We start from the raw sequence: 12,652 nt of genomic DNA, 5'->3' as shown, positions 1-12,652 counted from the left end.
TTCCTAGATRTATTACATGCAACTGTCACCCTACAAATCCCATTTTTTGCATAATTGTRTCACCCTCACACTCTTCTCCCTCTAATCTCAGGCTTAACCTATTTAGATGTGTCCAGCTCCCAAAGGTCTATCTGTTGTCCTTTAACGTGGTAGATTAAAAAAGTCATTTTTCCGTGATTTTCATTTAAGGCTGCAGCAAATTTCATCAGGGTTATATMAGCACTGTATTAACTCTTACACATTCTGCATAATCTCTAGTTTCCCATGAAAGCCTCTAAGGCTACAAAAAAAAAGACCTTCCATGCCCTTTTTGCTGCTSAATCTATTTTTCCAATATCTGACATGAGCAGGACAGCAGTAGCATACTGAGGCAAGTAGCAGTGCTCTCCCTAGTTGGAGCACGTTATGAGTAGAGAAGGAATGTTTACTTAAATCACAAGGAACTTCTTCCAAATATGAAGAGTCCTTGGAAACTTGCCAGAATTATGGATTACAGATTTTTAGCTGGAGATGCTCCCCTGCCACTCAAAGAGGGTATTACCCMGCATAGCCTTTTAAGTAGCTTTACAAGGAAGCAGAGCCTGACAAAAAAGTAACTAGAAAATTTAATAGCAGCATAAGAGATTCTAAAGAAAATTATTAACAAAATTCATATTCTTAAAAACAAGGGAGCCTTCCCTTTAAAGACAAATCAGAAGAGCATGATCAATACAACRATAGCACACTTACTTTTTGTGCAATGGCAGAGAACTTCAGCACATTGAGTGTTTCATCATATGCTGAAGCACATTGGCTTATATTTACTATCATGTAAACCTTCCCTCTTCCACTGAAGAAACCTTGAAGGAAATGAGTTAATTTACTTTCCCGAAATGGTATGTGCTGCTGCAACCTTTAAGACAGAAATAGATAATCAGAAATCAGACAGCTTCCAGTCAGTACAAGACCTATCTAGCTTGGAGACTTGAAAAATATTTATACCATACAGCAGCAGTAGGTCTTTAAATGATTTAGAATTGTTTTCTGTTTGTAGAGAGGTTGCATAGCAGTTTGTATAGCAGTTTAGATTGTTATTTAGTCATTCATTATCGCTTCTGATAGGCTACAGTAATACAATCAATGCAAGCACTTAGATCAAAAAGTGCACTCAACATTTAACCTAGGGTAGGCCATATTGCATCCTTCTTTTCCTTATCACATTAAGGAGATGRATATATTTAGTTCTAGGCAAGCAGCATTCAATATATCAGAGCCCTATCAGCTCAGTATCTGGTCTCTGAGAATAGAGAACAGCAAGTGCCCAGGCAAGAAAAACACCAGACACATGGAAGTTCTTCCCATAAGATTTTATTCATCTAATACACAGCAGTTTGGCATTTCCTAAAGAAGCTGTGCCATAGAATTAAACAGCTGGTGGTGGATGTTTGGATGTCTATAGGAAGTTAAATGGAAATTCCCAAAACATGACTAAACACACTTGCTGCTGTGTAGGTCACCTGTATTTTGGACATAACAGCCATTCAGTTTTGCTAATAGCACTAAAGGACTCCAGAGTGCAACACCCTTGTTAGAGCACCTTTCATGTTTCATAAGTAGCTTTGCTGCTAGAGTGACAGACATTTTAACAAAATTACTGCTTCCTACTCAGCCCATAAGATGCATCCATTAATACCTTGAGATTTTACAACAACACAGAAGTGTTCTTTAGTTATTAGGATCAAAAAAAAAAAAAAAACCTCTGAATGTTAGCAATCTTTTAACAAGTAGCTAGTTTTAATGCATCTGTCCCATCTAGCAACAACAGGAAGGGAAGAAAGATTAATTCACAAAAGTTAGGGTTATCAGGAACATGAACAATAGACAAGTCTTTGTCTAATTTTTAAAGYGTGACTGACTTTGAATAAGCTGTCAAGAAACATGTTACAGTGCAAATGAATTTGGCAAAGCACAACAGGGAAAAAAACAGCAGTTTGACTGGGAGTTGATTTAACTTCTGGGACATAAACRGATCTTCAAACTAGAACCTGTGGAGAAATCTGTTCTTAGACAGCTATGCCCAAGTGTGACTATATAGTGTACTGTTTGGACAGCTAGCAGAAATTTATGCATTATTTCAGTCTCATTTAGGTCACTACAGTTGAGGCTTAAGTAGTGTGGAGGCTTTTTTCCATCTGTCTGCATATGGTTAGTTACACCATGGGGGGTTGRGGGAGGGAAGGGAGGAAGCAAGGAATCAACTTGCAGTGAACATATTTTGTAGAAGAGTACACCATTATGACAGCATACAACAATATCCTGCTGATGGAAAAGGCTACATTAGAAGTGCATAGAAAATAGAGTTAGTTAACAAGAGAGGAATAAAAAACTGAAATTTTGACTCTTCACAATATTAACTATGACACTAGCAAAAGAAAGGTTTAAGTAAAACTCAAGAAAACTTGAATAAATCTTATCAAAAAGTCACTGAGGTCACATGTTTAAAGAATATTTGAATTTGAGTAATCTACCAAAAAGCAAACATAACAAGTTTAAAAATGACTTCAGTAGGTCAACAAGACTTTCCAGGTCTGGAAAGTCTATACATCTTTTCCATCAAAACTTATTGTATATTTTAAACAGTAGCTTTCAACTGCTATATTAAGTAAGCAATTGTTAAAGGGACTTACTTYGACTGTTGACAGTTCTTGAGTGCATTTATACACTTGCCCAGAATAAGAAGGGAGGTGTTTATATTTCCACTCTCTTTCAATCTATCACCTTCATTGCGCGTCTTAGTACATCTTTCTGAACCAGCAAGATCACAAAGTGACAACCTGAAAGCAGATAAGGAAAATTCACATCTCTTATTTCAAAACACCTACAAATTATTCACTGTTCTCAACTTTTTTTTTTTTTCCTCTCAGAGAAAAAAGTTTCTTGGTCTTCAACCACTGAAACCCTCCCATCCCCTTCAACACTACTTTCCCATCCTCTTCCTTCTAAGGAATTGCACAAGGACTTGCACAAGATTAGAAGTTGGGTATTGTTGATTAGAGGAATCTCATGCTGAGTAAAGGGGGTAAAATGTAGAATAGCATTGTTGGCTTAAGATAGAGCACCAAGTACCACATGAATGCATGAACCAGAGAACCACCATTTGTGCATTAAGTGCTATGGGCGGAGCACTGGGTATATAGCACAGTACGACTGAACCAATAAAGAATGGTAGTAAAGTTGGCAATATCACTGCTGGAAAAAGAGGGAGACTCAGCTCTGAACTTACTCATTGACTCGTGTCACTCGTGGTACTTCTGAATCTTCAATTTTTAGTACCTTAACTGTGAATATGCTATGACTGAAAGAAAAAATTTAAGACAGCTGAGAAGTGATGAAATAAGACCAACAATTTCGAAGTTTTTTTAGTCCCTAAAGCATTGTTTAAAACTTCAGAATCTGCCAGCATAGCTAAGTATTTACTCATTCAATTACAATACAAGGTTTTTAGAAAGATTTTTGCCTTTTTTTTTAAAAAAAGAAAAAAACACTTAGAGTATACCTCCAAGCTTTTACATTGTAATAGGTGACTTTTGGGTAGAAGGAAGCTAAATGTTTTTGCTTGAAGGAGAATATTTTTAAAAAAATGCTGTTAGCTTTTATGCATGTTCATCCTGCAGCAAGATGGAATCCTTTTGGCTCAAAACRTTGGGTCATACACTGTTATAGGTTGTTAGAACTGAATCCTAGTTATTTAGGATTTGGCAAAGCCTCTCCCCCTCCCAAAAGCCAGATTCTATTTGAATTTCCTCCTCCTCCCCAAACATCCTATACTCAATGTTTTTCTCACCTTCTGCTAGAAGAAGTATTTAGCTTTGTGCTTGCAATACTCTGGTGTTTCAACCCCAGTTTTAGAAGTCTAAAAGCTTCTTTAGAATCAGAAATCTGAACCCACTGCAGATCTTTAGGAAGAAAAAAGATGATCATCTTGTAAATATAATTAGCAAAAATAAATAGAGCAGGAGACTGTGCACACCAAATACATCTACTGAAGACATACAAACGTTTTAGTAGGTCTGTTTCAGATAGAAACTATTAAATGATGATAAAGAGGATCAATATCCACCTCCCACAGGAAAGGAAGGATAAGTATATCATAGACTATATAATGACAAATATGTGCACATATATATCACACATATATACAYACACACCCATTATTTATATGTATGCATAGGGAGTCTGTCACCTTTTACATACAAAGCAGAAGTTTACAGTGCTACAGTTAGAGTTTGATCTAGAAAGAAACACACCTCTTAATACAGAAAAACTGAAGTTTCCACAGCCAAGTTTGGGTATTTGCAATGTATGCTAATCACCTTTTACATACGAACATCCCTTAATGTCTTGTGCAAGACGTAGTGTTCTTCTCTTCTTCTCATTTGATACTGGAATCAGTAAGTCATAAAAGCATTCATTGTAAATCTCGAAAAACGAAACCCAGACAGAAAACTTCATGCAATTCTCCACACTTGGACCAGATTGCTCCGATTCCTTTAAGTGTTCTTTCAAATCTGCCAAGAAGTATGAAGKATCATAAGTCTATATGGATCTAGTGGATTGAAATTCATTTCCAAAAAATTAAATATAAGTGAAAATTCATACAACAGCAACCTCTAAAAAAGATTCTCTAGACAAGAATCCATTGGAATTTTCTTTCTTCCTCAAGTAGCTGGAAGCCATATGCTTATCATACACTGCTGCAAGAAACCCCACTACTCTGTCACTTCTTTTTCAGTTGCAAAGACTATCAAACCGACCTTGATTTATCAAGAGATTAAAGAAAACAGAATTAATTCTATTTATTTTACCACTATCCTTTTACGAAAAACTTAGTATTTAGGGGGTTTATGCCACAATTAGGTTTCTATGGAGTGCTCARAAAGCCTATCAGGATAGTATTAAGGCCCACAGGCCAAACAGTACTACCCTTCCCGATCAGTCTCACCTCATTTAGTATCACTTTTGGGCTGGATGCACAGACAATCTTCTATTTCTATCCTTGGCTTTTCTACCTAGACATTCACTCACTACCCAAATCACAAGTATGTAAACAAGTGCCAAATAGTTCTTTTGTTATTAACCCAGGTTAGAAATCACTTTGTTGACATGAAAGCAAACTTCTTTGCCAGTTTGTTTTTTAATTGTAATTCTTTAACATGAAACATACCCTTAGAATCAACTGGTGCTTTGCTGTGAGTGCTATATTGATGGTCTACCTACAAAAGAAAACAAAGACTTTAAGATGTATTGTTCACAGTAAAACCAATTACAATCTGCCACTTTTCTAACAGCTCTATTGTCCTACTACGTGGTCATACAGCATAGTAGCAATATTCTGCCAATGGAAAGATGCTGGCTACACATTGTGTCTAGTTCAATGCACCCGTAACTCCCACTGAAAGGATTGTTCTTACCTTCATGGTCACTCCAGCACTTCCCTTGCATCACATCCTATCACGATGGGCATTTCAGTTTGGTGATCCAGATGAAAACAGTTTATAGCAAATGGAGGGGCAGGAGCCCACTCAGGAACAAGGACATTTAACAGTATGATTTGTAACAGACCAGTTGCATTTTCCACATTACATTTCACCTTGTGAATCTACAGTCTCCTGAAATTGTTATTATTTTGCTATTTCAAGACTTCTAGATCTCATGGCTTACAAGTTCAACTCTCAGAAATAGCAGTAAAGCTAGAACACTTTCTCATTTATATTTTAGATGAGCAACCAGTTACCTCATAACAAAGGCCATAGAAACATTTCCAGTTGAAATCATGAAGACTGAAGTTTAAAAAGGGAAGGACAAAAACAAATAAACAAAAAACCCCCACTCTTTTGCCAAGCTTTCAAAAAAATTAAGATAAAACAAATTTCTATTGCTAGAGCTTGAGGTTCATACGCATGCACTCAGTTGCTAGTTTTAACCTTTACAATATAGCTGCAAAGAAATGTGACTAATCTATAGAGAGCATTATGCTTAAGGAATGAAAACATTAAAAAAYAGATTTCCTGTATTGCCATGAGTATATTTCATGGGAAGCTAGATTCCATCGGAAGCTGGATTCCATCAAATGATTCAAGGGACGAACAAGTGTCTACATTAAAGCTTCTAGCAAGCTTTTTTAGCTTTACATACCCAAAACACACCTAGAACTGGCTCTACTGAAGTTTATGAATTTYGTTACATCTACTTAAGTATTGTTTGTACGAAGAAAAATTTAGAAACCAGAGGAGCGCTACACTATGCATACAAATTTCCTCAGTCTGCTGTTACAGACCGAATCTGGAAGTAGCTTTCCATCTCATGTATTTTATTCCTATATCCTYTGTTAACCCAGATGTTTTACACAGCTTGCATTCCAGCATGTATACAAYAGATTTCCCTGAAATCCTTAAAAATTATTAGGGAAAGACTTTACGGCAGACTTTTTTCCCCTTCCTTTCCTAAAAAGGAGGAGATTCTAGAAGTCTGCAAGGCTTTACAGTTTCTCTCAACTTACTTACAGATTGGGAGATTTTTAAAGTAACTCTCAGTTATATCAACTTAATGTATTATAGAAGTTGTCCTATGTTCAGAATTTCTAAAACTTAATACAAAATAAGATTGTAGATTCAGGATGATGCTATTAAAATATTTCCAGTAAAGTGTTTCTGCTTCTATAGTAAAGTGTATGACCTCAAGTTTTTGTCAAATACCGTACTACTATATAGCAAATTTAATAAATCTCCATAAAGGTCCCCATTGCCTCCAACCACAGYAGTTTCACAAATACTAACTTTCTCCATTGAGTTCTGTTCCTCAAAGAAACCATCTCTGCTCTCACTAACAATGATATTAGATCCTTTTTAAAACTCTTGAAGCCAGGAATGTGGTAGGACAAAAGAATCCAGGTGAAAAATTTGATTTTACAGAAAAAAAAAGAGTATTGTTAAGCATACTACAGTGAGAACTTCACAGGTTGAAATTCTTTCCCTAAAATTTATCCTTCTGGTGTTGCTACATGCTAAGGACTGCAAAAAGAGCGCCACCATTAAACACACACACAGAAGAAAGCAGTGCTTTCTACAGAATCTTTCTAAAGAGGGAGGAGAGGGRAAAAAAGTGTGATATGATAGTCTCAGACAGTACCTAATGTTGAAGTTGACAAAGTCAGTTCATGGTTATGAGATGTGAGGCTTTACTAAAAGTAACTGAGAAACAGGGGAGAAAAAATATTAAGAAAACCCAACACTGAGTCTTGCTTACRCCTGGAAAGACACAGGACAGAGCTTGCCCTCTCAAGTTCTACTCTCCTTGAGCAAGTTTTCTTAGCTGTCTAAGTAGAACCACGTTTTGGCTTCACAAACTAGGATCACCATTGGAAGTAAATCAAAGCATCTTCTGACTAAACCAGACTTTTTACTGCGGAAAGTGAGTTTACACATTCTGGAAGAAGCCAGAACATTTTGTCTATACCAAGGTAAAGTCTGCATGACAGTCTCCTCCTTCCCCTGGTTTAGCAATGATGTTTTTATAAATCAAGGAAAGCAACAAATCCATGTTAATATTTGTCAAATACTGCAGTGAATGGGCTGTTATGCTAACTGGAGTTTCATCACCATAAAAGAAGTGAAAAGTGCATCTTCAGAGTTAAAACACAGCCTTGTACTTATGGAATAAGATAATAAAAAGTTCTGTTGAGTGACACTTCAGAAATGTAATATCCTTACCTGCAATTAATAGGTTGCAAATTAAAGAGTGGAGGGGGAATTCTGTTCACCTTTCTTCTTTCCCAAGAGTTTGCATATATTGGTTAAAGAATTACTGCCACCTGCCTTCCACAATGAAGATGCCCACATTCAAATCGTGGATAAAAATCAAGATAGCAGATACATTCCATCCTAGTGGAATACCCCAGTAAAACCTAACAGGCATTTGGGAGATATTTCAGCCTTTTCATGGAGGAGAGGAAAAAGAAAAAAGGAGAATTCCTTTCTCATTTCAGTTTGACATCTGTTTGACTTTGGTTTTAGTGTTCCATTCACTTCCACAATCTTTTTTTCTCCACTCTTTTAATTCAGAAGTCTCCCATAATTGTAATTAAGCTAAACAGCTTGAGAATTCCAGACAACTCACAGAACTGAAGCTTGTTTTAAGACTGCTCAGCAATGAACAATAGAGTGATYAGTATAAGAATAAAATCCATCAGAAGCCCCACTTTGATTCAACTCCCTAGAAAYTCACTGGCTTATTTCTCTTTTCAGTAAGATTTCTATTTTTAGCTTCCCTTAATGGTACTACACCAAACTGAAAGAGAGGAGAGCCTCAAAAGCACAAACATCTTTTTAGAATCCTAGAAGGCAGTCAATTGACTAAGAGCAGAGCTAGTAGTATCCCATGGCTACTTGCATTCAGTTCTTAAGCATCAGTGATCCAGAGAACAAGTTAAGATGCCCAAACTACAGAGAACACTTTGGAGTTTACATCCGATTAAGCATTCAGCCATAGATTAGAAATCCCCAGGAGATCACTGTTCACTAGTTCCACTGCTCACTTAACTACAGCTAGTTAATTTGAGTAAGTGTCTAACAACAAATAGAAGCATCCATGCTCAAAYGCAGATAGCCTCTTCATGATGTAGAATGAAGAGGATATCACTGAGCTATCCGCAGATGACAATACTCATCAAAATAAGAGGAAGCACTCCTCTTACCTCTTTGGTTAGGCGAAGCATTGAATTTTTAATAGCAGTTTCTTCTCTCACTTGGTCTTTAGTCAGCTTTATATAATCTCTACACCGATGGGGTTTGAGATCCATTGCTGTGTATAGTTTTCCTTGAATACTTTTAAACAGCATATCCATAGTCCTTGGCAGAATACCAACATCATCTTCTGTTCCTGTAAGCAATGTACAAAGGAYCTGATTCTCTCATGAACAAAGTGTTCACAAAGATGAAGACTGAAAGATGAGATTCTAATCTTAAGGCATAGCTGAGAACTTGTAGGCCAGTTACCACCTGAAGCAATACTTTTTGTATTTGTAGATGGTAGAAATTAATAGTACATTTTAGAAGGTATTTGGCTTTCAACAACAGTTGGTGCGCTGCTCCTTAAATAATAAAAGGTGTAAAGTAAAAAGCAGTTGGATATTCTGCACAAACGCAGCTGCAAGGAAAACATTTTGTACGTATTTGTACGTAAATTATATTTCATAGGCTGCTTTTTCCTCCCTCAAGGAAATAATCTCAAAAGACTATCAGCAACAATATCTCAGTTGCAGCCATGCATTAATCCCAGAGTCCACAAAACCTATAGAAGCCTGTGACCAGTAGTAGATAAAAGTAACTCCCTCATGTCTCTCCTTTTCTCCAAGTATATTGCTTACATATCAGAAAGGCAGAAAAGGTCAAAAAGTGAAAAATCCATGTGTGCTTGATCGCAAAACCACAAAGAATAGTCATCTGACAGCAGCTTTTACTCACCTGCCTATTGCAACACTAAGAATATTCCAAGTTAGCAGGAGCGTTTACTTGAAACTATTTACTCAACAGTAAGTACACTCTCCTACATTATGCTTTCACAGTCCCCTTMTTACAGGCAATGAAGATGTAAATAAATTGATTAACAAGATGTGTCAATACTCAGACTTAAATCTGTTTCTTTAAGAGTACAGTTTTACAATTCTTACCATTAGTCTTTTGTTTGACTGTAACAGCCAGTGTAAAGAAGCAAGGACACAAAGGCTGTCCTGGCGTTGCTGCTTGATAGGACTTGTCTAAARGAGTTTCAGGTGTTATAGCTGTGCCTCCATTTTCTACTTACCCAAAAGTTAATTTTAGATTCTCTGAATAAAAGACCTATAGCAAATGCTTAGCACATCCCTCAAGCACAAATGCTGATTTTCTACTGAAAAAGTTCAAGATATTTGTATTAAATCCTTTTTTTTTTACAAAAAGATAATTCTGCCATTCTACCCTGTCAATTTTTATTACTAGTGGATAGTTACTTGCCAAAAATGTAATACCATAATCAAGTCTGCAGAATCTGAAATACTGCAAATCATATATATATATATATATATATATATATATATATATTTTTAAAAAAAAGTCCAGTATAGGGGACTACATATTCTAGAAATTTTATATACCTATTATTTAATACAATAGGGAATTATTGTCCCAGACTAATGATAAGCTTAAAGTACTGGCAGTAGTCTTCAGTTGTAACCCATCTAATAGAAGATTACCTAGAAGAGAAGATTACTCAGAAGACAATGGATCAGTCAGATAAAGATTAACTTCATATAGCACAACAAATATTTAGCATCCTTTTACAGTTTCTACATAACAATTAACTACTATAGCATCTAAAATTACCATTTTATTACAGAAGAATTTGCTGATATCTGAATCCAATCCTCTCATTTGTTAAAAAGTTTTGAAAGATAACTAGAGAAAGGATGACATCTTCTGCCCAGAGAGGATATTGAGCTTTAATAGTACAGAAATAGTGCCTCAGGAAACAACATCACTGATGATATTGTTATTGCTAAACTCAATTAGAGACAACTTGAAATTAAACACTTTGAAGCATGCTGAACTGYTTTCAAGTATGTGTCTATTCTTTATGATAAATTATTCCTTATTTGAAGGCACAACATCCAGGCTTGTTCCATTTTTGAAGATGCATATATAAGAAAATCAAAGGTTAGTTTGATATAAAGTTATTTACAACCTTTTCACATCCTGAATATACAGAGTATTCATTTCCCYAGATGCCCCCACCCCCACCACATTCAAAATACTTGTGAGTGAGGGGCAGAACAAGGCACAACTGTGTTAGGGTCTTCCAAAGAAATCACTATACAYGTCAAATCTGACTGTTGTCAGTTTAGTGATATTTATTAGGGGAGGAAACTTTGACATATTTCTGAATAGTAGTAAGTGATCTTTAAATGTGTACAGACTAGAGTATAAACCAAAGTAAGAAGTTAGAGTATTCCAGTCAGAAACACCATTGCTACTCATACCTTGGAATGTGTAGGTTTTCCCAGCATTTGTAACACCGTATGTGAAAACAAGACGATTATATCCTTCTAAGAAATCTTGCACTGGTTGCTTCATAGTACCTTCAAAGAACTCTTCTTGAGTTGTTTCAGGTCCAAACACCTGAGCATTACCAGAAAATTGATAACATCATTTTGTTTAAACAGTCATTAGATGCTTTTAAGACAGTAAACAAACTGTTGATATACTTTAAGAAGTCAGAAAAATCTAATTTGCTTGGTATTAATTAATAAAAATTAAACAACTTGTTTAGCAGTTAAAAGCTTAGGACAATTCATTTACTCGTGAAAAAGTGAACTTCTGTATCAGCTGTCCAGCAGTTTTTTCACTCAGGCGACTCAAAGAGTTTTTGGGGGGCTTCAGTATGATGCTTGTTGAGTCTTCAAGTGAAACACAATCCTATTAAGTGATAGCACAAACAATACATGCATGAAAAAACATGTTCAGCTTCTAGAAAAAAAATGAAGTATTTTTAGATTTAAAAGAATTGTCACACCTGAGATTCATTTTCTTTTTCCAGGGAGGTGAATGGCCTGATACGAAGGCAAACTTGTATGTGTCCCTTAGACTCCAAACTGCTCCTCTAAAAATAAATAAATAGACAGAGGCTGGAAATGTGACTAGATTCTGTACTTGATAAGCAAGTTAAGATTGTGTTATTTTCATCAGATCTAAGTATTCTGGAGCACAGGAAGGGTTTACAACTACTTTTACTTCCCATATCAAGTAGATCTAAGTAATTCACTACATCAGTTGAAGCGTTCAGGTCCCTGCAGAAATTCACTGTAATAACTTACAGTTTCAAAACAATCTTGCAGTGCACACATTACATTCAGGTCAGTTAGAACCCAAGAACAAAACACATAACATTTTATGATTAAGCTGCTCTGAACTGGTATTGAGCACATGAACAMGAAATTGATGTACCTAACAAAGTATCAACACAATAACAACTTAGCCCATCCTTCAGACAAAAACATATTAAAGATAACTTAGTCATTTCATTTGGGTACCAGACAATGCAAGCACTAAAGCGTTCTTACCAGGCTTATGTCTGAGCTTGAAGAAACTAAAGAAAATTCATCAGACAGATCTGCTTTAATATCTTCCACATTTACTGGTCCTGTTCTTTGAGGCAGCTCAACACTAGCAATATAAGACGGTCTGAAAATTTTCTCTTTATCCAAAGCTTGTTCCATCCTGCAAGACAATACAATAAAACAATTTTTTTGCTCTTTGTCCACACAACGAATAGCTTTTAGAAGATAAGTCAGCGTGAAGCTATGAGATAGCTAGAAATTTCTTTGAGAGAGCTTTTTTAAAAATCCTGCTCATAACTTGTACAAGTTATGTCACATGTTTCTGATAGTGGGGGATTAGGAGCTGGCTGAAACAGGAACAGAAACTCTACTTTCAATGAAAAGCAACAGTTTACTAGAGGGAAAAAAAAAAGTCTTGGCCATATAATACTGCCTTACTAAAACCATGATGTCAGAGACAGAAATGCTTAGCAATATCTTTAGTAAAAAAGAAAAAAAAAAAAGGCTATATTGCTCCTTAGCCTC

At 35.9% G+C, this 12,652-nt stretch overlaps 1 protein-coding gene across 3 annotated transcripts in view; it reads right to left on the bottom strand.

Annotated features, from left to right (window-relative positions):
- KIF20B (kinesin family member 20B) overlaps positions 1–12,286 on the bottom strand; it is a 41,967-nt gene extending 29,681 nt beyond the window's left edge. For 2 of the 3 annotated variants that reach the window (XM_085324829.1, XM_085324831.1), the window contains exons 1-11: positions 12,131–12,286; positions 11,584–11,670; positions 11,370–11,486; positions 11,051–11,189; positions 8,732–8,916; positions 5,204–5,252; positions 4,353–4,547; positions 3,824–3,935; positions 3,263–3,334; positions 2,667–2,813; positions 730–892 (exon numbers count right to left, since the gene is read on the bottom strand). In XM_085324829.1, coding sequence (XP_085180955.1) covers positions 730–892; positions 2,667–2,813; positions 3,263–3,334; positions 3,824–3,935; positions 4,353–4,547; positions 5,204–5,252; positions 8,732–8,916; positions 11,051–11,189; positions 11,370–11,486; positions 11,584–11,670; positions 12,131–12,286 — 1,422 coding nt within the window. The remainder of the gene's footprint in view (positions 1–729; positions 893–2,666; positions 2,814–3,262; positions 3,335–3,823; positions 3,936–4,352; positions 4,548–5,203; positions 5,253–8,731; positions 8,917–11,050; positions 11,190–11,369; positions 11,487–11,583; positions 11,671–12,130) is intronic. The other variant, XM_085324830.1, reaches the window with a different exon arrangement.
- Between the last annotated feature and the right edge of the window lie 366 nt (positions 12,287–12,652).

The sequence above is a fragment of the Rhea americana genome, unplaced genomic scaffold (assembly GCF_003343005.1).
Source record: "Rhea americana isolate MKP2758 unplaced genomic scaffold, rheAme1 scaffold_93, whole genome shotgun sequence".
Taxonomy (NCBI): Eukaryota; Metazoa; Chordata; class Aves; order Rheiformes; family Rheidae; genus Rhea; species Rhea americana.
Note: the sequence above shows the minus strand (reverse complement) of the source record. Positions and strands in the feature narration are given on the sequence as shown.